Source organism: Chelonoidis abingdonii, chromosome 3 (genome assembly GCF_003597395.2).
Source record: "Chelonoidis abingdonii isolate Lonesome George chromosome 3, CheloAbing_2.0, whole genome shotgun sequence".
Lineage (NCBI taxonomy): Eukaryota > Metazoa > Chordata > Testudines > Testudinidae > Chelonoidis > Chelonoidis abingdonii.
In genome coordinates, this window is record NC_133771.1 from 202,574,568 (window position 1) to 202,601,589 (window position 27,022).

A 27,022-nucleotide genomic window follows, 5' to 3' on the forward strand; every position below is an offset into this window, starting at 1 on the left:
AAGAAGGAACTGAGGAGCGGCCGGGTCGGCAGGGGCATATATACGGTGCCGCAAAGGCGCCACGCCAGGGGGCGCCTGCCGACCCGCCGGGTGTTGCTAGGGGAAAATTCTTCCGACGAACGTGCACGTGGCGCGCGCACACCTACTTGGAATGAATATGAGCAACACATCTCGAAGAACAACAGTTACAAAGGTGAGTAACCGTCTTTTCTTCTGCATTTCACAGAGTTACAAACTGACCAGTCAATCACACATCTCATTTGGAACCAGAAGTACACAAACGGGCAGCAGCAGCGCGCACACACACACACAAAAGCAAATACAGTACAATATTGTTAAACGTTAACTATAAAATTATTTTTCTGCATAGTGTAGTTTCAAAGCTGTATGAAATCCAGTGTTCAGTTGCAAACTTTTGAAAAAACAACCATGACCTTTTGTGTACAGTTACAAACGACCTCCATTTCTGAGGTGTTCATAACTCTGAGGTTCTATTGTGTGTTTATTATCACTATATAAGAAATTATGGGTAATCGCTGATATTTGGCTTTACAGTCTGTGCCCAAACAAATGGAGTAACAAGCGTCTCCCAGACAAGAGGCAACGTCAGAGCTCTTTACCTATCTTCTATGTAAATGGTGGAATCAAAACAATGGAAGCCCAGTTTACATACAGGGGGTCAGAAGTGCATCCTGTCTCTTGAACTGTGGAAGATATAAGCAAGACAGAAGTCATCTCTGGTATCTATCACTAGACAGACATAAGGGGCCAGGCTCTTGCAAGCTGAGAAAGATGGTTCCTTCAACCAATGACAAGTTGAAATACCTGAAAATTTAATGTAAGTCAGAAGGTAGACAAGGGAAACCAACCCTTTGTTTTCTGTGGATGGTCCTGATTGATAGAAAGTCAGCCACCTGAAGTGTGATACCCATCCATCAATCTTTCTAAAACACTCCCACAGTAGCATCAACTTTCTGGACACCATGATCAGCTTCAGCAATGGAACCTCCCCTGCCCCCAATGACTATATACAAGAAATCCCTGGATCACCACACTTGCCTTCATGGATCCAGCAACCATTCCAGACAAATTAAGAAATCTATCTACAGCCAGGCACTCGGATACCATAGGACTTGTACTAAACAAAGTCTGGGATACACACCTAAACGCACTTGAAACCTTCACTTAACAAGGGCACTGCACTGAAGAAGTAGATTTTCTCATGGAAAGCATCACCCAAATACCCCGGGAGGACCTGCTTCAGTTTGGGAAACCCAGTGATCACATACTCTTAGTTGTCCCCTGAAACCTCACACTAGAATCCATATGGGCTATCATCAAACGGTTACAACCTATATTTGTTGGGGACCACATCGTAACGAAATATTTCCCAACTCCCCTCTTCTGGCCTTCAAACAACCGTCCAACTTTGTCTTGCTTATCCAGTAGCTAGCTCCCCACCAATCAGGACACACCAACTCAAAGCGACTACAGATGTAAAACCTGCAGACATATCTCCTACTACTACAGTGATTAATACAACTGACAATACACCTGTTAAGATTCATGGGTTCTATACATGCCTATCACGCCTTGTGATGTACCTCAACTGTTCTGTGCATGAGATCAGTTGCTATGCTCTCAAATGAACTCCCACATTAAAATAAGACAAAAATGCCATATCACCTGTGGGGAAACGCTTTTCATAAAGCAGTCACTTCATATCTGACCTCAGTCCTCATCCTCAAAGAAAACCTGCACACCTTCAAAAGGTAAGCCTGGGAATTTAAATGGATTACGTTCTGCTAGACACCACGGATTCTGAGACACTGCTTTACAACCATTTGTAACACACCCCACTGCCTGCCAACCCTTAATTGCCTACTTCTTTTTAAGTGGTCGTCTATAGCATGTGTGAATCCATTATGCTTAACAGTCTGCCCAACTTGTATTTAGGTTAGCCACTTCTGTTACCTTCCCTAGAACTGAAGATTAGTTCTGTGAAGCTCAAACTCTTGTCTGCACTAACAGAAGCTGGTCCAAGAAAAGATATTACCTCGCCTACATTGGTCCCACTTTATGAGAGAGACACTATGGCTACAACAAAGCTACAATAAAATAAGAGGTGGAATAACTTATCAGTTCAGAGGGGGCTAGGGTCTCAGGTGGTAAAATACCTTTAGTCACTGAAAGGTCATGGTTTATTCTTGACCACTTTAAAATGTTAAGTTTAAATGTTTTGTATTGTAGCTTCTAAGTCATATGTGTTCTTCTCTCCTCAGATTGGCCGGTCAACAGAAAGCCCTATCGACTTCGTAGTGACAGATACGGTTCCTGGAAGTCAGAGTAATTCAGATACACAGTCTGTACAGAGCACTATATCAAGATTTGCTTGCAGAATCATATGTGAACGGAACCCTCCTTTTACAGCAAGAATATACGCTGCAGGATTTGACTCCTCAAAAAACATCTTTCTTGGGGTAAAGAGACACTTTCTTTTCCCAGCTCACTGCAGGCTTATATTTAAACTAGTTTATACCTTAGAATTTCAGATGAATGGAAGTTCTGTCATTGTCATTCCTCGTAGGAAAAAGCTGCCAAATGGAAGACATCCGACGGACAGATGGATGGGTTAACCACAAATGGAGTTCTTGTTATGCATCCACGCAATGGATTTACTGAAGACTCCAAACCAGGGGTGTGGAGGGAGATATCTGTGTGTGGGAATGTGTTCAGCCTCCGTGAAACCAGATCAGCTCAGCAGAGGGGAAAAATGGTAAGTGTAGTGAATAGCACTTTATGCTGCATGTTATACAGGTACATTGTTTAAGGTTGTACCTAGGGCTACATAAGGGCCAGAGAATGCTTGAGTGACTTAAACAGTGTAAAGTATCAGAGGGGTAGCCGTGTTAGTCTGAATCTGTAAAAGCAGCAGAGAATCCTGTGGCACCTTATAGACTAACAGACGTTTTGGATCATGAGCTTTCATGGGTGAATACCCACTTCGTCAGATTCTGCCATTTATTGCATGTTTACACTGTTGTGCTAAACTTAGTAGCCCAGTCTAGCATGTTGGTCTGTGGGCTGTGGAAGCTTTGCTACATCATGATGTGGGCTTTTTAAAAGTTTTTAAAATTATTTCCTAACCCTCCCTTCTCACTTGCATCTTTCTTCAAGGTTTTCTCATGGGGGGGCAGGGGGAGAGAATTCCCACAGTTCTTTGGCTGTTTCAGAGTCTAATGTAATGTAAACCTTGCTCTAGAAAGATTCATGAGATATAAAACCAGACTTGTCTTGATATGACTTTTTCCTGAGTAAACATTTTTTTTTAAATCAGGTGTTTTACTTGTTTTAAGTTGTGGTGCATTGGTTTGGGAAGGATGGTGTGCTGGTTGGTGGGTGGGGGGGTGTGTGTGTTTTGCATACGTTACTACTAACTTAAGACTAATGTTGCTTGCTCCCATGGCAAACTAACATTCTTTCTTTAATTGACTTAGCTGGATACATGATCAGGAAGGAGCTGATGATTAGGCCTATGGGTGCTTTTGGTGGCTTCAGTTTTAGGGTCCCAAAGTTGAGACATAGTTAAAGGTGCCTGATTTTCAAAAAATTCTGAGCACCCACCCTCTAAATATCAAGCTCTTTCATGCCTCTCAGATTGAGCACTCAAAATCACTGCTAGTTGAAACTATTGGCCGGAGCTCCCTAGCAGGATTTTACAGTTTTCTTCAAAATCTATGCAGTCAGTTTGAGTAACTTTGTGATCTCTGTGCTTTTCCATCCCAGGTTGAGAATGAAACCAACCAGCTCCAAGATGGCTCCTTAATCGATCTGTGTGGAGCAACGCTGCTGTGGCGTACTGCCGAAGGCCTTTCACGCACTCCCACGGTGAAGCACTTAGAAGCTCTGAGACAGGAAATAAATGCCGCCAGGCCTCAGTGCCCTGTAGGGTTTAACACATTAGCATTTCCTAGTATGAAGAGGAAAGATGTTGTCGATGAAAAGCAACCATGGGTGTATCTCAACTGTGGCCACGTACATGGCTATCACAACTGGGGAAACAAAGAGGAAAGAGATGGGAAGGATCGAGAATGTCCCATGTGCCGCTCTGTTGGCCCCTATGTGCCTCTGTGGCTTGGATGTGAAGCTGGATTTTATGTAGATGCAGGTCCTCCAACTCATGCATTCAGCCCCTGTGGACACGTGTGCTCAGAAAAAACAACTGCATATTGGTCCCAAATTCCTCTTCCTCATGGTACTCACACTTTTCATGCAGCCTGTCCGTTCTGTGCACATCAGCTGGCTGGCGAACAGGGTTACATCAGACTCATTTTCCAAGGACCTCTTGACTAATACACGTGTCACCAAGGACTTCATTAAATTTATAAGCTAAGCAATTCCGATTGTAAACAAACTGTCTGATTCATATTCTCTGGGCTTTGACAACTTGCATTAAAATGAAGATCTGTTTTGTTTTGTTACAGCAGCTAAATCCCTTTCTAGATGAAGAAAAGCCTGGAAGCAACAAGATAGATTATGAGGAGGAAAGGGAAAGTTCCCCTCCTTGTTTAGTGTCTGCTTTTGGAGAGGGGAAGGGAATTTATGCATAACGAAATTCAATGCCTTCAATTTAATATTTTTGAATGACATGCCCTTGGTGTTCAAAAGTTGCTTTTTTGTATAACTGAGGATAAATATGGTCAGTTCAAAGGACGTTAGTTTACAGCTTGGATGCAAACATTGTAAAATATAGCAACATGTATATTAACTTTTTCTATTTATCTTTATTATTGAAATTATCGTATGGCATTTTGATAGAGGAGCAGCATGGTGGTAGTGTGTTAAATCCATTGACTGGATGCATAGACTAGTTCCTGATGGGGAAGGTTAGAAGAAAACTGTAGAAGTACCTTTTTAAGATCTAGAGTACTATTGAGTTCTTAGAGTAGCTGAATGCTTTTTAAACAAAATTAATGCAGATTACATTGGTGTAAAAATATGCTTTAACCTCACAAAAGATCATTATGATGGACTTTTTCAAATGTCTGTCCATTGGGTAGGACTATAATAAAAGAACTGGTCACAGGAAAACATTTTCCTGATTCTTTGAATATGCAATTTTAAACTAGGTTAAGGATTTTTCTCCTTCTGTTAACTACTCTTTTGTTTACCATTAGCAATGTTTGAGGTTTTTTATTTATTTAAACAGCAAAAAATGAACAGCCAAGACTCATCTGTTCTTCACTGTTAGAAAAAAGCTGTGAATTAGCCAGAAAGCTGTGTGTTCAATTTAAAGAAAATTATTCATTCTGCTTTTAATCTAACCCCTTAATCTGTATGCGGGATGGGTAGGTGGGACACTGGCTTCATATGCTTTGCCTTTCAGCTCCACAGAGCTGGGTACAAATATGCATTTAGGTGACAAATGAAGACTTTGCAGCCTTGGAGCTATGATGTTTGCCCACATCCCCAAACCATCGTGTAAATTGGCACAATTGGCAGTCCATGCTCAGGAAAAGCTCAGATTGAGATTGAGTTGTATTCATGGCACTTGAAGTGGAGGAAGCGTGCAGAAAAGTTATTCACACTGTGGCTGATCTTAAGTCAGTTTTTAGTCTCTTTCAATATCCCTGCCCGCAAATGCTCCCCTTTCTTTGCCCCTCTGCCCCCCCCGCCCCCAACCAGTCCCTTACCAGAAAAGGCCAATGCATTACATGGAGCCTGAGGCTAATCCACCATGCTTTATGACAAATGTTCAAATAATCCTTTTAGGATCGAGGTAAGCTCTTCTTTTTTTTAAACTAGCTTTTTAAACTGGTTTCTCTACTTTGGATTGGAAATATGTACTGTATAAACTGATAGTAGCAAATTCCTGTACTCTGTAGCATAGCTTTAATTTATCCCTATCACAAAGCTGTTCTGAACTTTCCTTGGTAAAAACAAACTCAATTGTGTTCTTTAGAAGTCATGAATTATTTACTTCAACTGTCAAGAATTCTTTCTCCAATTTAAAAAAAAAAAAATATATATATATATATATATTGTTTGGTTCACTCAGGAAATGTGTGTCAGGAAACCTGTATTATGCATTCAATTAGCTGTCATGTATAAGTAACTGCTGTTACTCCATTTCAAAGAAATATAATTGATTTTTGACATTTTTTCAGGTTTCGTGCATTAAGTAATGAGACTTATGCAACAAGGAATCCCTGTATTGTAGTTGTTCTAATCATTTATATTCAGACTATATATACTGTAGTTTAATTTTTATTTTCAAATTAATTTATTCAAACTATGTGAGTAAACACTTTTCAAAAATAGAAATTAGAGTTGCCTGTTGCTCTGTTGGATTTGTTTCTGCTCATATGGAAAAGATTTAATGAAGGTGGAAAGGTTATGGTACTTTTTAAAATGACTGTTCTGAAAATATCTCCTTCGCTTTAAGCATGTTAGTTTCACGTGTTGATAGCAGAGAAATATGATGACATGGCATCAGGGGTTTGAGATTTGGTGTGTTCATGGCTTGGCTAGCCCCCACCTCCCACTCTGTGGAGGTGTTCTCCCTCCAAATTTTGGCAAGGAGGGGAAAGAGTGATGATTACTCACCATCTTTCCTCCTTGGCACTTCATTCAGAAGAGGACAGTATGGGCGGTACAGCTCTGCACTACACCCAGACTCGAAAGTGGAAATCCAGGCAGAGGTGAAAGAGCATACTTCCCTCTGCATCTCCTTTCTGAGCCTGATCAGTCTGGCAGCTCTTCTTCCCTTGTTTTAAATAAATGGAATGTTTGACAGCTCCAGTGCCTGTGCTAGTTGGAGCTGCTTCAGTATCACCTGAGGGGGATGAGGTGATCTCTCTTGGATAGTCAGGGTCCAAACACCACATGGCATTACAGCAAAACCAGCCCCTGAAATGTCTAACTTGCAGCCAGTGTAGGTTGTGTTGTACACAGTTGACATGAAGCACCAATCAGTGATCCTGTGGCCACATTCGGTGCAGGCGTAAGATTGAGGGACCTTTAAGGTATAGCCTGATCCCAAAGCCCATTGAAGTCAGTAAGCTCCTGTTGACTTCAGGCCTTTAGCATGCATTATGATAGTCTGATCTCAAAGTAACAGAGCCATGGATGGGTAGGGCAAGATCTGCGTCTAACCAATGTGGTTACATTCTCCTGAATCCTGGCTATTGCTGCTCCCTGGGCATGTCTGACTGCTTCTTACTTACCCAGCGTGGTCCGAGTAAAAACTAAAAGCCTAATTACAAAAGCTAGAAAAACCAGCTTTTAAAATAAAACTGATGGGTTCCACCTGTTCCACCAGCCTGGGTTCCCTTATACTGTCCTGCTGAGCCAGGCCCCCAAGCTTCCTCCAGCACACTCACAGGTAGACACACACCCAGCTTCAGAAAGACAGACACTGAAATCAGCTCTGCATAGGAAGGCTTCAGCTAAGGAACTGCCCGGATACTCAAGTGCAACACCCCGCCCCGAGTGCAAACCCAAAATTGCATCGTCTTGCGCTTTGTTTTCCAGTGCCATGTCTTCCCTCCAACCCCCGGACCCTGTGGAAAAATACTGGTATTCTATCATGGAGTCCAGTACCAGGTGACATGATCACATGACCCTGCAGTGTCAAAGGCTATTTGTTGTATCCCAGGAAGATGGGAGATTAGCATTTTCAAAGACCTATTGTTCTTCCTAATGGTCCATTGACTGATCCCCAGGTAGTCAGCCAGACATTGCATTCTGTCTGGTGGGCATTCCCCAGGTGCAAACACTTTTTTGTAGACAGATGTAGAGTCCATATTCCTAACTTTAGATACAGAAATGATACATGCATACAGATAGGATAATCATATTCAGCAAATCATAACCTTTCCAATGAGATCTCTCATGCCTTATCATGCACAAATCATCATTGTTTTTCTATAATCCTATTATAACATTTCTATGAACAATATAGGGTGTAGTGTCACAACAACAAAACTCATTTTCCACATAATCAAGAAGGCCGATTGTTCCCTCTAGTCCTGATTCTGGTGCTGGCAGTGAGGATATGAAAATCCGAGAAGGAAACTATTAAAACAGGAGCATTAATAATTTGAAGACGTTTGCCATTAAATCCGTTTGCATAGGTACTTTTTTCAAAATCCATTCCAAACCTTCCTATAAAGGGAGCTGAGGGCATCATATTCACCTTTGGTGGTCCAGCAGCGTGGAGGATATTGTAGCTATACACTGCAGTGAAAAGCAGGCAGTAGCCACACTGGTATGCAGCTGCACATGACAGTGAAAGGCTCTGTCAGGGGGAGGCAGTGGGGAAAGGGTCCAGCCATAGGACTCTACACTGCTAAATATAGCAGGGTGGACAAGAGAGGCACTGCTTGGATGTGTAGAGAGCTCTGTAGGCTGGGGGCTCTGTGGTTCTGGCATGTTTTTACTTGCCTGAGCAGTGCCTCCCCATCTATGCTGCCGTTTATACCTCTGCTAGCTAAGCGTGCAGTGTCTGTACTCTATATGCTGCCCTAAGCATCAGCATAGCCTTTGTATTGAGACAGCAGCAGGGTTCTGGGAGAGAAACTGGCAGTGGGGGCGTTCACCATCACAGTAACGCTTACATATGCAATGAACTTTAATGCGTTTTGTTTGGTGCTCTGAACGTTACACGTTGGCAGCAGCTTAGTATGCCGATAGCTTTAAGAAGGTCATGTTTTTATTCACTCTGCTCCTCTGGTCTTGGGAGAAAATACTTCCAAACGAGGATGAGAACTGCAGCCTGGGTAGAACAAACTTGCAGTGCAGCCTTATATTAAATCTTTGGAGACCCTGCAATAAGTTGCATGCTCTTTCCAACCTCCAAGAGTGTGTTGGCTTTTCCCACTCCTATTCGTATAAGCAGGCAACATGTTGACATGTGTCCTGTTCTATGACAGCAGGATTCTTGTATGCTTCAGAACAATGAAGCAGATGATGCAGTGCCCTAAATCTCATGCCTGTGAACCAAAACCTAGTTGGTTGCTCTAATTTTAGATGGAGCAGCCTTGACTGGTCTCTCTTTAGAGTCCTTTCAGAAGGCTTTACATTGTCCTTCTGAAACCAAATTCTTAAGGTTTCACGTGCTGTGTAATCAAGTTGTAAAATGAATGGGGAATGAGACATGATTCATTGGGGGTAAGAGTTTCATAATAGTCATATCTCCATATATATATCTCACAGAACTGGAAGGGACTTGAAGGGTCATCGAGTCCAGTCGCCTGCCTTCACAGCAGGACCAAGGACCGTCCCTGACAGATTTTTGCCCCAGATCCCTAAATGGCCCCCTCAAGGACTGAAATCACAATCCTGGGTTTAGCAGGCCAATACTCAAACCACTGAGCTATCCCTCCTCCCAAAAAATACCTAAGTGACTTAGAAGCCTTCAAAGTGCATATGGGCACCAAGTCCCATTGACTTGAAATGAGATTTATGCTCTGAAGTCACATGGGCACTTTTCAAAACTTTACCCCCTGGTGCCTTGGTTCTTAACACAGTCGGCGTGGAGGCGAGGGAATGCCTTTGTTAGGGCATGTCTACACTTACCTCTTGAGCGATCGATCCAGCAGGGGTCGATTTATTGTGTCTAGTGAAGATGTGATAGATCAACCACTGAGCGCTCTCCTGTCCACTCCAGTACTCCACCGGAGAGAGAAGCGTAGGCGGAGTCAATGGGAGAGTGTTAGCAGTTGACCTGCCAGAGCTACTTACCGCGGTGTCTTCACTATAAGTACATCAACTTCAGCTATGCTATTTTCGTAGCTGAAGTTGCATAACTTAGGCCGACTTAGCTCGCACCCCCTACCCCCCACAATGTAGACCAAGCCTTAGTAACAGCCAATGGAGTGTTGTTGTTAAGGGTATGTCTACATGGTAATTAAAAACCAGCAGCTGACCCGTACCAGCTCACTTAGACTCATGGGGCTCACAGGCTGCTTCACTGTGATGTTGACACTCTGTCTGCAAAGTGGGAGGGTCCCAGAGCTCTGCCTAAGCCCAAACATCTGCACTGCAGTTAAACAGCCTCTTAGTCCATGCCCTGTGAGTCCAGGTCAGCTGGCATGGGCCAGCTGCAGATTTTTAACCACAGTGAAGACATATGCTTAGTTTCATTTTTGGTGGTGTCCCTAAACCAATCCCTATTGCCCATCACTTCTTGGCCTCATGGCTAAGATCAAGTGTAAGTAGTCTCTTGGCCTATCCAAGGCCGTGATCAAGTGTCTTGATGTTTTCGGTCTTTTGGCCTCGAGATGAAAACCTTGTCTGAGGCTCAAATTGTGTGGGTCAGTAGCTGTGAACCTATTCACATCATGTTACCCCTTTCAGGAGTCTGATTTGTGTTTCCAGAGCAGCAGGGCAAACTCCTTATACCCTTACACTCACTGCCCGTATGCATCTAGCCTGCTGCTGGGGAAGCGGGGGAGCCTTCCTCTGGAGTTGCAGCTGTTGATTCCTCTGAGGCAGCCAGGTAGCTTAAAGCATGGTACCAGGTTTTGATGTGGGAAGTGGAAGTGAAACCTAGCACGCTCAGCCCCTGTAGGGGCCACTGAATATCCATTACACAGGACCAGCTTTTACTCCTTTCTGAATTGGGCTGGATTTGTTCCACCTCCGGGAATGAGGCTTGCTGTCTTGGCGGAGGTTTAACCAGTGTGGTTCCAGAGTGTACCCAGGCAGCATCTTCTGTACTCATGCAAAGTCCTCAAGACTCCTGCAAATACTGTGTACTGTCAAGGGCCCCCCTGTTCTTAAAGGGACAGTTCCCAGTAACCATAATAGAATTTCAATAAAAATCCAAATTCCCCACCAACTACCATTTTACAATATAAAACCATTTCAACAATTACATTTGTTCTACAGCTTAATTTCTAATATTTGAATGGACTACACCATATTACAGAGGGGAGTTCTGTTCCTGAAATGACATTGTGCAGCCTCTGTTCCCTTACTTGCAAAAATAGTGAGAGTGCTCGTTACCTGCATGCCTGTAGAGTAGCCATCAGTAATAAGGGTTGTGAAATACATAGACAGAAATATATAGCAGCACAAAGAGGTGAGACTGGTACATAGATCTGAGCCCACCTTCTGCTTCCCCATACGGTATTCTGTGGGTGTCACTCATGTTATGCATGAGATTTTTCCTGATATGCAGGAAGGTGTGACAAAGCTGTCAGATGCATAAGCATTGCAAGAGATGTGTGACCCTTGACAGGTCTGTGTGCACAGCAGCAGTATGCTTCCAGCTTGAGGCTAAGGTCAGGCTCAGATAGGGGAAAGGCATGGGGCCTATAGACTGCCCGGGGCCTATAGACTGCCCAGGGCCTGATCTCCCCACAACAGGGTCAGTACACCAACCACTGTGAATGACTTGCCAACTACAAAAGCAGTTTCTCCTCCCTTGGTGTTCACACCTTAGCTGCTAGAAGAGGGCCTCATCCTCCCTGATTGAACTAACCTCATTATTTCTAGCCTAATTCTTGCTTGCGTATTTATACCTGCCTCTGGAAATTTCCACTACATGCATCCAACAAAGTGGGTATTCACCCACGAAAGCTCATGCTCCAGAAGGTCTGTTAGTCTATAAGGTGCCACAGGACTCTCTGCTGCTTTTAGAGACCATCTGTGTATTCTCAGTAACCACCTGAGTAAGTCTGCCAAAGGTAGAAATGGGGAGACTCAAACCACCCTAGATTATTGTAAGGGGATCTGGAAAAACATGCGCACACGCCCTATTTATGCCTATAGTGGTTAATGCAACTCATGCCTTGAGACTCCCTGGCAGCATGGTCCTACCAGAAAACCAGCTGAGGTCATTGCACAAAACAGAAGCTAGTCTGCCAGCTCTCCTGTAGAGTGTTTTCTGAATGCTAGTTTCAGAGTTATCAATCATGGGCCACTTTACTCAGTATATCTCTACATACAGCCCACTGATTTCAAGGGGACTATTAATGTAATTAAGTACTACTCACTGAGAGTAAGGCTGGCACAAGGAAGGTAATATAGGGTCTCACATCCCACAACAGAATTTTCCAACAGTCCTTTCCCTATCTGTTCTGGGTGCTATCAGTTTCACTTAGGTCCCCTCTAAAATGGCATACATCTCAAGAATTCAGGTAGCTGTAGGCTACAAGAAATGGTTCCAGTCCATCAAATACACAGACTTCTGTTATACTAAACACCTCAGTAGAGTTATAGTGACACAGAACCCAGGCATTTGTCATGAGTCTGACGTTCTCTAGCCATCTAGCTTTGAGAATGGAGTTTGAGGCTGGGGATCTATGTGGTGGCTAGATTCCAGATAAGTAGTGGGATCCATCTTTGAGAACTTGTGGAGGATCAGAGATCCCAGAGGACTGGAGAAAGGCAAATATAGCACCTATCAATAAAAAGGGGAATAGAGAAAGCTCAGGGAATTATAGACCTGTCAGTTTAACATCAGTACTTGGGAAAATGGAGCCAAATACTCAGCGTAGAAGCACCTAGAAGATAAGTGATCTTCAGTATGAAGATGACCAGACCAAATCATGTCAAACCAAAGTAATATCTTTCTTTGAAAGGGTAACAAGCCTCAACATTAGTAAGGCTTTTGATAGTATCTCAGATAACTTTCTCAAACTAGGGAAAAATAGCCTAGATAAACCTAGATAAGGTGGGTGCACAACTGGTTAGAGGACCATACTCAGAGCAGTTATTGATGGTTCACAGTCAAGCTGGTTGGGCATATCAAATGGGTTCCATCAGGGCTCTGTCCTGGGTCCAGTTCTGTTCAATATCTTCATAAATGATTAGGATAATGGCAGAGTATGCTTATGAAGTCCGGATGATACCAAACTGGGAGGGGTTGCAAGAACTTTGGAGGACAGGATTAGAATTTAAAATGATCTTGACCAACTAGAGAAATGGTCTGAAATAAATAGGATAAAATTCAATAAGGACAAATGCAACATACTCCACTTAGGAAGGAACGATCAGTTGCACACATACAAAATGGGAAATGACTGCCTAGGAAGGAGGACTGTGGAAAGGGAGCTGGGGTCACAGAGATTCACAAGCTAAATATGAGTCAACAGTGTAACACTGTTGCAAAAAAAAAAAAAGCAAACATCATTCTTGGATATATTAACAGGAGTGTTATAAGCAAGACACTAGGAGTAATTCTTCCACTGTACTCCACATTCTTTAGGCCTGAGCTAGAGTACTGTGTCCAGTTCTGGCCACCACACTTCGGGAAAGATGTGGACAAATTGGAGAAAGTTCAGAGGAGAGCAACAAAAATGATTAAAGGACTAGAAAACATGGCCCTTGAAGAAAGATGGAGGAAAAATGGATTTGCTTTGTTTGGAGAAGAGAAGCCTGAAGGGGGACATAGTCTTTAAGTATGTAAAAGTTGTTATAAAGAAGAGGATGATAATAGTTCTCCTTAACCTCTAAGGACAGGACAAGAAGCACTGGGCTTAAATTGCAGCAAGGGAGGCTTAGGTTGGACATTAGGAAAAACGTCTTAACGGGCTAAGTAGTTAAGTATTGGAGCAAATTACCTAGAGAGGTTGTGAAATCTCTATCATTGGAGGTTTTTAAGAACAGGTTAGACGAACAGCTGTCAAGGATGATCTAGGTAATACTCAGTCCTCCCTCAGTGCAGGGAACTGGACAAAGTGACCTATATAAGGCCTGGTCTATACTAGCAAGGTTGGTTTGTCTGTTTGTTTTGTTTTTTGCCAAAAGGCAGCTTTTGGCAATGAAACAGTAGAGGTGTACACACTGCAAAACCTCTTTTTGCACCAAAGCTCCTATTGCACCTCTGTAATAAAATCACCCCAATGAGAATCATGAGGCTTTTTGTGCCAAGGCTTTAGCGCCATAGTGCCAGTGTAGACACCATGCTTGATTTTAGAGCTGTTATTGGCCTCTAGACAGTGTCCCACAATGCCCATCTGACCACTCTGCTCAGCAGTTTCAACTCTGCTGCCCTGATACCTGGTAAACAACTTTCCATCCCTCCACCTGTTTGCTTGGCCTGCAGAGCTCAGATCACATCTTCCTACATCCATGGTGGCTTCACACAGCAAACTATCTCCCACTTGGACCACTGCAGAGCTACTGGATCTGATAAGTGTTTGGGGAACGGAGGCTGTCCAGTCCCAGCTGAGCTCTAGCCATAGGAATTTTGATGCCTATGGCCAGATTGTGCGCAGCTTGCACAAAAAGGGATATGACCAGGACATGCTGCAGTGCAGAGCAAAGGTGAAGGAGCCGAGGAACGTATACCACAAGGCGAAGGGGTGCGCCCCAAATCTGCCCTTTTTTATAAGGAGTTGGATGCTATCCTAGCTGGCGACCCCGCCTCCACCGAAAATAGCACCGTGGATATTTTGGCTGGTCTGGAGTCAGTGGAAAGTGGACCTAACCCAGAGGAGGAAGTCATTGATGATGATGTGGATGCGGAAGAAGATGTGGAGCCCCATGATGTGTCCAGTCAGGAGCTGTTCTCCTCTCCAGAGTTGTTTAGCCAGTGTCTGCAATCACTCTCTGGCGAGCCAGAAGCAGGAGAGGAGATCCCTGGTAAGTGGTTTTGCTTTGTGAAATTCTGAAGCAGGTTAAGGGCAGAGAAATGTAGAAGGCTGGCTTTGTTTCTGTGTGCTGAGCGTTTTCCCGCACAGCTAGGCAGTACGGCAGAATAGGGAGTTGATGCACTCCAAGATTTCACAGGATTCCTCCCAAGAGATCTCTAGGAAACTTGCCTGGAGGTACTCAGCAATTCTCTGCCAGAGGTTCCTTGGCAGAGCTGCTTTGTTCCTTCCCCCATTGAGACACTTTCCCACACCACTCTGCAATTACTTGGGCAGGGACCAAAGCTGCACACAGGTGAGCAACATAGGAACCGTGGCAGAAACGGTAAGTGTGTAGCAGATGCACCCTTTCTTCCCTGCTTACCCTCAGCAGTGAGAGATCTTCCATAGTGACCACTGCCTGTGGAAAACAGTGGGACAGTTTAGAGCGTTGCCCTCCATAAGTGCCCCACGACCTTTTCAGGTTGCTTTTCTGCAATACACAAGATCCCTGCCCCTGGGTTCTCTCTCGCCATTCTTAGGGTCTTCTGCCTCGTGTGTGCTTGCCTAGGGTCACAGAGAAAGTGATAGGTATGTTACCAGCAGTGTATTAATGTTACTATTTCAATCCTCTGTGTGTAATTGACAATAGAACTTCTGTTTATTGTGAATTATGCTTCTCCAGACTTCTTCTTGAGAACCAACCCCCCAACAGCAGCAGAGCATCTGGGCAAGGTAAGAAAATGGCCAAGATGGACCAAGGAAGATATGTTCTGGGTGGTGCTGCAGCAGTCAGAGGTAGAAAATACTGAATGCAAGACGTGGAGGGAAAGCAAAAGCAGGAAAGAGAAGAGAAGGATTCTTACAACAGGGATGCCACAGAGAGGCTGGTTTAAGTTCTGGAGCATCAAACCAACATGCTCCAGACTCTCAGAACACTGCAGACTGAGCAGATGTGTGTCCGCCTTCCCCTTCAGCGCATTCCCTCCCCAGACTGCCCCTGTGCATTCCTTTCCGCCTTCTGGCACTTTGCACTTTTTTCTACACCTCACCCCCGCAGATAGCTTTTCAAATGAAAGCTGGACCTATGCTCAGCTATGAAAATCAGCTCTTCTTCCTCCCTCACCCCGTACCTTCTCCCCCACCAACTGCGTGTATTTGTCCATGCGGTGTTGTGGTTTATTTGACAATAAAAGCAAAGGTTTTTTTTTTTTAATTATAACCTCTTTTTGTTTCCACGCAAGGTATGTTATCTCATGGCTCCTGCAAATCAAAAGGCACTTTCATTAGTTGCTTACATTGAATCCTAGGCCTTAACAATCACAACTGCTTTCTAGCCTACCAAACGTAATTAACATTTGCAGTCCCAAGCATAGCAACAAACATTACTGGTTTTCATCTTCAAAACATTACCTCAAGGCATCCCTGATTCTTATTGCCCCACGTTGCACCCCTTTAATAGCCCTGGTATCTGGCTGCTCAGAATCAGCAACCAGGCATTGTGCCTCAGCAGCATACAGCCGAATAAACCATTCGCCCTTCCCTTCACAAATACGCAGCATACAACATGCGGGTATAACCATGGGTATATTTTCCTCATTCAGGTCTAACCTGCCATATAGGCATCGCCAGCGCGCCTTTAATTGGCCAAACACACATTCAGTGGTTATTCTGCATCTACTCAGCCTGTTGTTGAATCGCTCCTTGCTGCTAGCTAGGTTTCCTGTGTATGGTTTCATGATCCATGACATAAAGGTGTACACCGAGTCTCCCAGGATCATTATGGGCATTTCGACTTCCCCTATGGTAATCCCCTATGGAAAGAAAGTCCCCCTGCTTGCAGCTTTCTGTACAGGCCAGTGTTCCTAAAGATATGTGCGTCATGCACCTTTCCAGACCACCCCACATTAATGTCAGTGAAATGCCCATGGTCATCCATAATTGTCTCCAAAACCATTGAGAAGTACCCCCTTCCAATTGATGTACTTGGTCGCAAGGTGGTCCGGTGCCAGAATTGGAATATGCATGCCATTTGTCACCCCTCTGCAGTTAGGGAAACCCATGTCTGCAAAGCCATCCATAATGTCAAGCACATTGCCAAGATTCATGGTCTTTCACAGCAGGATGCTTTTAATGGCCTTGCACACTTGCATTAATGCAGCCCCAATGATCAACTTCCCCACTCCAAACTGGTTCGTGCCTGATCGGTAGCAGTCTGGAGTCACCAGCTTCCACACTGCAATTGCCACATGCTTCTCCACCGAGAGGGCAGTTTTGATTCAGGTGTCCTTGCACTGCAGGGCTGGGATGAGCTCAGCACACAGTTCTAGGAAGGTGACTTTCCACATCCAAAAGTTCTATAGCAACTGTTCGTCATCCCACACTTGCATAACAATGTGATTCCACCACTCTGCGCTAATTCTCCAAGCCTAAAAGCGACATTCCACTGTGTTCAGCTCCTCTGTGAATGCCAAAAGCAATCTTTTGTTACTGCTTTCCATGTCGGATGCCACGTCAGGCAACTGTGACTGCTGTTGCCTTTGTAACTTCAAGAATAACTCCACTACCACTCACAATGTACTACTGAGAGCTAGCAGAGCAGTGGAGAGCAGTGTGGGATCCATTCTGGCACATAGAAGTGGCGGGAAAGCAGAAAACAAGGGACTTTGAAAAATGCCACAAACTGAAGACGGAAGCACATGGAAGATCCATGATGCGCCGTGATCCCTTCTGCCTTCCCACAAGACCTAGTGGCAGGAGGGGAAGAGTAGCACTGTGCACTGCTCTCATTGGTGATGCAGGTGCTGAAAGTGTGAACACTATGCCACCAGCAGAAGACTATGTGAATACACAACAGCGGTTTTCTTTAAGCACTTTTTTTTTATCAACGACTAAACTCTTGGTGAAAAAATTCTGCCAGTGTAGACATACTCGAGACAAGTCCTTCCCGTCCTACATTTCTACAATTCTATTACTGTCTTCAGTCCTGCTGGGGACAGTCTTCCCTACCTAGTAACTGTGGTGAAGCACTAAACCAGAGCTGAGGTCCATGACCACATCATAATGGAAGGGCATTAGTACCTAAGTGTCTGTTTCTTTATTCAGTCCCCTGGGAGCTGCTGTATCCCATGCTGATTGCTGTGTTCTGCATGTGGCTAGGGCCTGTGTTCAGCCGTGGCTGACACAAATCTGTTCAGCAACTGTAGCTCCCAGGAAATCATTCAGAGGCACCTCTAGCTAGGTCCTCATCTAGTTTGTCTTGCCCCCTTACAGGCTGCAGGGGGCCAGGTAACCCAGATAATTATACAACACCATCTGAGGATGTGCCTGTGGGATCGTGAGTGGCTGGAGGCAAACTACCAACTCTGGCAGTAATGAGCTCCCAGCCCACTCCCTGATGCCAACCCTCTGCTCCCAACCCCCTCCATAGCACTCCTGCTGTCAATTATAACAGGAAGCAAATGGGGGCATTTCAGGGGAAGGAATAGCAAGAGGAGAGGAGGACAGAATAGGGATGAACAGGCAACTGGAAAGGTGAGAGAATAAGAATGAGAGTAATAAACATCAGCTGGGTAGAGGCCAGGGAAGGTGGGGAAACACCTAATTCTTATATGCTTCAGCTGAAAAAGCAGCCGAATCCTAAAAGCTCTTCCTCTCCTCTCTGTGTGTCAGTATTTATCTGATGCCCATAACTTACCTTCTAGTGCCTAGGAAGAGCACTGTAGCTTACAGCAGGGGTTCGCAACCCCAAACGCCTGTCAGAGGGTTCCCGTATTGTTAAATGGGAAGGAGGTGGTGGTGGTGGTGGTGGTGGTGGTGGTGGGTGTCCTGGTATGGAGAAGGGGGTTGAGTACAGAAAGGATTGGAAACTAACACATTCAGAACTTCAAATTGTACCAGAACTTTCTCAAAGTTCAAGCCATTGCTTTGTCTTGCCCCCAAGGTGAGGGCCTAACTGATCGCCATATCTGGGGCCGGGAAGGAACTTTCCCTCAGTAATTTGGCAGAGATCATGGAGGGTTTTCTCCTTCCTCTGTAGCATGGGGCACAGGTCACTTGCAGGTTTAAACTAGTGTAAATGATGGGTCCTCTGTAACTTGATTTGAGGATTTCAGTAACTCAGCTAGAGGTTAGGGGTCTATTACAGGAGTGGGTGGATGGGGTTCTATGGCCTGCAAGGTGCAGGAAGTCAGACTAGATGATCATGATGGTCCCTTCTGGCCTTAAAGTCTCTGTTTCTCTGAGCTTCCCTTAGACAATCTTAGAACGGGCAACAGGACAAACGCTAAGCTGTAGAGGTAAGGAATGGCCCCCCCTACTGGAGAAGTGCATAAATCATACCTCAGCATGTCCTGTAATATTGTGACATTTTTGTTTTTAAAATCTCCAAATATCATTGCTGTTAGTGGCACCTAAACTCTTGGTCACTAGTAATCCATTAGTCCCCTTTCCTTTTACTCTTCCACGTCTGTAACTATAACAAAGATTGTCAGACAGCCCTAAACTGAGTATATGGCTACTTGGCAAGCTTCCTAGGAAGGATCTGCTGCCTTTCATAACAGTGACAACAGTGGGGCCCCTCTAAAGAGTTATAGCCTCGTATTCACAACAGGACTGTCTGTTTCCTGGGTCTAAGAGAAAAGAGAACCTAGTTCTCAGCAAGAGACTAGCTTCTCCTGACGCATTTACACTCCTGGAGAGAATCCTTAGGAGGGGGTACCGTGTTTCATATTATGTTAACTAGGAGAATTCTATAGAGCAATAGTTGAAGCAGTGGCAGATTAGCCCCAGGGACCCCAGCCAATTACCCACCTCCCCTGGAAAAATGGATTCCCCCACATCCTGACTGACTCTGCCTGCCAATCCAGTGCTCCTGCCAGGGAGTGGGTTTGGGGCACAGGGGCTTGCCCTGTTCCGCACACCAGGCTCTCATGCTTGGGAACAGGATCAGGGTGCGGGGGCTTACTTCACTCTGCTGCCGCTGTGCCCTGACCTGGCTCCCTAACAGGAGTGCCAGGGGGATGGACAGAGGGGGCAAGCCCCCGTGTCCCAATCCTGCTCCCTGGCAGGAGTGTAGGGGGTCAGGGGATGAGATTGCAGGCAGAAGAAGTGGGGAGAGGTCCCCACTTGCTCTGGCCCAGCATCCCACAAAACCTTAATCTGCCTCTGAGTTGAAGGGGCACTATGTAATTAAAACCTCTACAGGTAACATTTCATCTGTAACTAATACCACCCTAAATTATCTAGTTTAGTGTCTATTTACACTGCACTGTTCACTGTGCTGCTTGCATTTCTGTCGCTGATTTTATTTGGACAAGCTAAGTTGGTTTCACTTTGGTCTGCTATCTATATAACTCTCACGTTCTCCCTTGCATACATTGCAGGGAAATGTTTGTTTAAAAAAACAAAACAAATAAGTTTTCTTCGGAACATTTTATTTTTAAAAGCATGGAAACACATCTATTGAACGTAAGAATTACCAAACCTTTTTTTTTTTTTTTTATTTACATGAACAACATTTCAGGCCAAATGGAGATGTTTTTTCAGACTAGAGTGAGTAATGTTGGGCATTATAGAAACATGAGTGAACAAAGAACATATACCACTGGGAAATGGCTACATAAAGGTCCAATCCCGTGAAGTGCTGACTATCCTTATTTCCCACTAACTTCATGTGATGAAGTGGCTCTCCAGTTATTTCAAGGGGAACTGAGGGTGATCAGGAGTGACTCAGCACTTCACAGGATTGGGCCATAAATAGGGTGACCAGATGTCCTGATTTTATAAGGACAGTCCCGATATTTGGGGCTTTTTCTTATATAGGTGCCTATTAGGCCCCCATCCCATCCTGATTTTTCACACTTGATATCTGGTCACCCTAGCCATAAAGCAATTTTAGTTACCTCTTGATGTAAATAACTTTTAATGTAGCCATATGTGACTGAAGGTACAAACTCTGTGCTAGGTAGGAAGGGGTTAATGAGAACTTGTGGGGTCAGTTAGCTAGGCCCTTCTCTAGCTGCAAGCTGCCAAGCCTGGAGGGGGGGTTAAAAGGCTCAGCAAGGGGCTGAGTGGGAAGAGGAGAGGGCCTCTTTTGTTAGCCCCTTGGAAAGATCGACTAGCTGGGGACCCTGGGGCCTATCCCAGGACTGCCTGAAGGAAGGGCTGGCCGGGGCTGGATGACAACTGGACACCACGGCTTCTAGGGGCAGGTCGGCCCAGCAAGGGACTTTTATATGTACTTTGTTCCCCCAGATCTCCAGGATCTTTCCTTTGGGGGATCTGTGAAGGAGCAGGTATCATAAGCATAATTCCTAATTCTGAACCTTAGAGTCCAAAATTTGGGTGCCTGCATGAAACCTCCAAGCTTAATTACCAGCTTGGAACTGATAGCGGTGCCACCAGCCAAAAATTTCCAGTGTTTGGCTCACTCAGGTCCCCCCAAAATCTTCCCTGGGGGACCCCAAGACTCAGATGCCCTGAGTCTTACCGCAAAGGGAAATATCCCCCCCTCCCCTTGTCTTCTCTTTACTTCCTCCCCAGGCTTCCCCTCCGTGGTTTATCCTGGAAGATTACTGTACTTAAACTCCTTGAATTACAACACAGAGAGGGCAATTTACCTTCCCCCCTCCTTCTTTTTCCCCCTCCCAGTCTTTCCCTGAGAGAGACCGTAATCCTGGCACAGGGATTTCTATCCCCTAGAGCCTCACTTAGAAAAGAAAATCCAACAGGTTTTAAAAAGAAAAGCTTTATATAAAAAGAAAGAAAAGACATAAAAATGGTCTCTGTATCAAGGTAACAATATACAGGGTCAATTGCTTAAAAGAAAAATATGAATAAACAGCCTTATTCAAAAAGAAATACAATTTAAACATCCCAGCAACTACACACATGTAAATACAAAAAAACAATAAAAGCCTATTGTTTTTCTACCTTTGTACTCACAACTTGGAAACTGAAGATTAGAAGCTTGAAGATAGAAAGATCCCTCTCATAGCCGAGAGACAGACAAAAGACACAGACAAAGGGACACCCACCCAAACATTCCCTCCCTGAGCTTTTAAAAATATTGTTTCCTGATTGGTCCTCTGGTCAGGTGTTTGGTTCCCTTTTTAACCCTTTACAGGTAAAAGAAACATTAACTCTTAGCTATCTGTTTATGACAGCATGCCCAGGAAGGGGCTGGTGAAAGGCCTAGAAGGCAGCCTGTGGTAGGAAGTGACCCAGGGATGGAGCTTCTGGAACCCACAGAGAGAGGACCTGGGTTCCCCTATTACCAGCCCCCTGGCGAAGGGCATATGGCAGCCCTGGAGATGGGGCTGGAAAGAACTTGTGTGTGTTTGTGAAGCTGCTGCGTGCCAGACGTATGAGGCTCAGTTCACCCCTACAGGGGTGAGGCTCTGTGTGACCCTATGGGAGGGTCACATCCTGAGAAGAGGCAGAGCCGGACACCAGATGAAGAAAGCCACTACACCACTCCCAGCCATGAGGGGATGCCAGCGAGCCAACTCACTGACACAGAATTACAAGTTACTTTAATTTTCATCTCTATGACTGGTTCATGTGATTTAGATGTTACATTTACATTAACCCTTTGCGATCACAAAATCCTTACTTAACGTTTTATAGTTGCAACTTTTATGGGTTTGTTTGTTTTTTAAACTGGGAAACCACATCTTACATGGCAGGGGCAAGAATTTGGATACAGACACTGATCCCTGACACCTGATTAGATGGCAAAGCTAAAAAGTTCACTCCAGTGCAATGATAAAGAGAAAATGTTTCAGTGAAATCATCCTTGCCAAAACCCACAGTTTGCTCTGTACCGTGGGAGGAAGAGAGAATTACTTAGTCAGAGGAATGAATGTGACTAAAGCAGATGCAGCCTCTTGCAATGCTGTCATCTCTTCAGCAAACTTTAAAGAACATGTAGAATACCTTGCTTAATGGGTCGATGTTAATATCCTTTATTTCCAGTTGGCTCCGTGGATAACTGTTTCAAAAGCACCTACATGATTTAAGCTCCTAAATCCCATTGACCTCAGCTCCCCACCCCATCAGATTTAGGAGCTTAAGTCACTTAGATTCAGGCTAAAATTTTCCAAAGCACCTCTGACATTTTAATATTTATTAATTTTGAAATGTTGTAGTTAATCCTATTAAATATACTCTGTGTGTGTGAGAGAGAGAGAGAGAGGGAGGAGTGCTTGTGCTGTCTCCTAAGAACAAAGGGTGTGTCTACACTGTAGCTAGGAGCGAACCCTCCAGCCCAGGGAGACAGATCCGCACTAGGAGGACTTGAGCTAGCACATGGCAAATAGCCATGTGGACATTGTAGCATGAGCCTGAGCTGCAACCTCCAACTGCTCTTTTTAGCCCACTAGCTCCAGCCCCCCTAGCACGAATTTGGCTACCTGGGCTGGAGGGCTCGCTTCCAGCAGCAGGGTAGACATACCCCAAGAGGACAGTGCAGCCCATGTTTTCTTTTAAAACGTTGCTGCTGAAATGGATGGTGTTTAAAGCTGTGAGCAGTTTGCAGCCTGAGGACGCTGGGACTAGTATCTCCATGGGAGCACTAATATATTCATAGACTTTGGGAGTCTGCATGCTATATTTTTATCTTTAGCGGCTAATGGTTAATAAGTCAAGTATATTTATCTTCCTGCAGTAACAATATGTCTAAGATAAATAAATCTATTTCTCTTTAAGGTGCCACCGGACTCCTTGTTGAATATGTCTAAGACTATGTTGCATGAAGTTTAGCTTACTGCTAGCCAAAGTGTAACCCAGCAGTGGTTAGTACTACAATGTAAGTTTTCATACGTAGGGTCAGATTCTGGCTGGTTCCTCCCATACAGGGTGGTGAGAGGATGCCGGGAGCCCTCCCCAGCATACACAGGGGGGGTGACCAGAATGCTAGTGCTACGGAGTACAACAAAGTGGGTGGCAATCATAGAACCGGCCACAAGGCTAAACCCAGAGCCCTACCTCACCACCTCCCCCTGTCTTCTGCAGCACCACAGGTTGTAACAGCAGTACCTAAGTGAGGCACTCTGTCCGTCTTAGCACTCCGCAGGCAGAATGCTTCTGCCCACAGCTCCTAGGGCCTGAGCCAAAGCTCACTGAAGTGAGAGAGCCTTTCCCTTGCTTTAGTGGGTTTTGGTCAGTGCCCCTCAGCATTCCACATCCACAAACTCAGCAACAGCTTTAAATGCCAGGATGTGGCTGGGATTGTCCCTACATGTGATGAAAATGGAAGGGGGTGACAAATGTAGCAGGGAATTTAGGGTGTGGCCAGACAAGAGCAGACTGCAAAGCGGAGAAGGCAGTCTTGGGATAGTGACATGGCTGGAATGTGGCAAAGCTTGGTGACCCCCAGTTTAGAGACTGGACAAAAATGTAAAGGATGTCTGCTCTCCACTGAGATAGTCTTTCTTTGCTGCAGAGCCCTGGCGGGCGGCGGGGGGGGGGCCAGACAAGAGCAGACTGCAAAGCGGAGAAGGCAGTCTTGGGATAGTGACATGGCTGGAATGTGGCAAAGCTTGGTGACCCCCAGTTTAGAGACTGGACAAAAATGTAAAGGATGTCTGCTCTCCACTGAGATAGTCTTTCTTTGCTGCAGAGCCCTGGCGGGCGGCGGGGGGGATCAAGAATGAAGAATCCACCATTTTCCTTGGGTTTTGTTCCAATGGTTAATGACCCTCACTGTTAAAATGTTGCCTCATTTCTAAGTCCAACCATTGGTCCTGGTTCTGCCTTTCTCCACTAGGTTAAAAGCCATTTAGTACCTGGTATTTCTTTCCATGCAGCTACTCTCCATCATAATCAGCTACTATTTGGTCTTCCTTTTGATAAACTAAACATTTGAGGTCTTCAAGTCTCTCACTGTGAAGCATATTCTAGCCTCAAATATCTTGTGGCTCTTCAGTGCCCAGGCTTCAATTTTCAACATACGTTCAAAAATGCAGGCACCAGAATTGTAGTCGTATTCCAGTTCAGTCTCACCAACGCGCTGAAACAAAGGTAAAATCACTCCCTGCTCCAATTCACTATCCCCCATTTTTACATCCAACATCTATAGTCCTCTTGCCACAGATAGCACTAGACAATGTTGACTTCTTTGTCCACTACGATCCCTAAATCCTTTTCGGTTGCTGCTTTCCCAGATGAGTATCAGAAGGGTAGCCGGTTTAGTCTGGATCTGTAAAAGCAGCAAAGAACCTGTGGCACCTTATAGACTAACAGACGTTTTGGAGCATGAGTTTCGTGGGTGAATACCCCACTTCGTCAGATGCATGTAGTGGAAATTTCCAGGGGCAGGTATATATATGCAAACAAGCTAGAGATAATAGAGGTTAGTTCAATCAGGGAGATGAGCCCTGTTCTAGCAGTTGAGATGTGAAAACCAAGGGAGGAGAAACTGGTTCTGTAGTTGGCAAGCTATTACTCCCCTCCCTTGGTCACACCTCAACTGCTAAACAGGGCCTCATCTCATCAGGAGAGAGAGGCCTGTTTAGCAGTTGAGGTGTGAAACAAGGGAGAGTAATAGCTTGCCAACTACAGAACCAGTTTCTCCTCCTTGGTTCACATCTCAACTGCTAGAACAGGGCTCATCCTCCTGATTGAACTAACCTCATTATCTCTAGCTTGTTTGCATATATATACCTGCCCTGGAAATTTCCACTACATGCATCTGACGAAGTGGGTATTCACCCACGAAACTCATGCTCCAAAACGTCTGTTAGTCTATAAGGTGCACAGGATTCTTGCTGCTTTTACAGATCCAGACTAACACGGCTACCCTTCTGATACTATCTGGGAAAGCAGCAACTCGAAAAGGATTTAGGGATCGTAGTGGACAAAGAAGCAACATATGTCCTAGTGCTATCTGTGGCAAAGGGACTAATATGATGCTTGGATGTAAAAATGGGGAGTAGTGAATTGGAGCAGGATGATTTTACCTTTGTATTCGGCGTTGGTGAGACTGAACTGGAATACTGACTACAATTCTGGTGCCTGCATTTTTGAACGTATGTTGAAAATTGAAGCCTGGGCACTGAAGAGCCACAAGAATTATTTGAGCTAGAAATATGCTTCACAGTGAGAGACTTGAAGACCTCAAATGTTTAGTTTATCAAAAGGAAGACCAAATAGTAGCTGATTATGATGAGAAGTAGCTGCATGGAAAGAAATACAGGTACTAAATGGCTTTTAACCTAGTGGAGAAAGGCAGAACCAGGACCAAGTTGGACGTTAAAATGAGGCAACATTTTAACAGTGAGGGTCATAACCATTGGAACAAAAACCCAAGGAAAATGGTGATCTTCATCTCTGATGTCTTCAGATCAGAGCGAATTCTTTCTGGAAGATATGCTTCAGCCAAACAAGTGATTTGACTCATACAGGGGTGACTGGGAGAAATTCTATGGTCTTTGTATAGAGGGATCTCAGACTAGATCATCTAATGGTGTTGTCTTTAAGTTCTATTAGTCTATGAACTGAGTTTCTTCCCAATGATCCATTTGGGGGGCCGCAGCAGAATTGCCCCCGATAGAAGAGAGATTGGGATGTGTGTGACCAGGGCCTCCCTCTGACTGATGTTTTTCCCCAGGTATCATGAAGAAGATCCACAGAGAAAGTGAAAGAGCCACAGCCTGTATTCATAGAATCATAGACTGGAAGGAGTCAAAAGATCTCTAATCCATCCTGCACTCAAGGCAGGACTAAGTATATCTAGGCTAGAGATTGGTAACCTTTGGTTTATGGTCCATCAGGAAATCGCTGGGGCCGAGACGGTTGTTTACCTGCAGCGTCCCAGGTTTGGCCATCGCAGCTCCATTGGCACGGGTACAATGGGGCTGCGGAAATGGTGTCCAAGGGATGTGCTGGCCATGCTGCTTCCTGCAGTCCCATTGACCTGGAACAGCGAACCGCAGCAGGGAGCTGCGATCGCTGAACTCTGAGCGCTGCAGTAAACAAACATCCGCCGCCAGTGGATTCCCTAATGGGCTGCATGCAAGGGTGCCGATCCCTGATCTAGACTATCATCTGACAAGTGTTCGGCTAATTTGCTCCAATTACAGAGATTCCACAATCTCCCTAGGCAATTTATTTCAGTGCTTAACCACCCTAAACAGTAGGAAGTTTTCCTAACATCTAACCTAAACTGCCGCTTGCTTCAATTTAACCATTGCTTCTCGGTCCTATTCTTCAGAGGTTAAAAGAATAAAATTTTCCTGCCCTTCTCTGAGGGATAGAGTAGGTGGGCTGCTCGAGCCATCCATACTCTCCATGTGTGCTCCTTGGAAACCATTGCTGAGTGCATGCTGACAGCCCAGACACTTTGTCTCTCTAAACAAGAAAATTTACCATCTAAACCCATCTTTCTTTCTGAGGAAGGGAAGGGGGGTTACTGTGGCCATCACCACAAATTCACAGCC

At 44.8% G+C, this 27,022-nt stretch overlaps 1 protein-coding gene across 2 annotated transcripts in view; it reads left to right on the plus strand.

Annotated features, from left to right (window-relative positions):
• Nucleotides 1-6,318, plus strand: part of PELI1 (pellino E3 ubiquitin protein ligase 1) — a 74,947-nt gene extending 68,629 nt beyond the window's left edge. For both annotated transcript variants that reach the window (XM_032776553.2, XM_032776554.2), the window contains exons 5-7: nucleotides 2,283-2,480; nucleotides 2,588-2,776; nucleotides 3,787-6,318. In XM_032776553.2, the coding sequence (XP_032632444.1) occupies nucleotides 2,283-2,480; nucleotides 2,588-2,776; nucleotides 3,787-4,353 (954 nt within the window). In that variant the 3' untranslated portion in view covers nucleotides 4,354-6,318. The remainder of the gene's footprint in view (nucleotides 1-2,282; nucleotides 2,481-2,587; nucleotides 2,777-3,786) is intronic.
• Nucleotides 6,319-27,022: the final 20,704 nt, after the last annotated feature.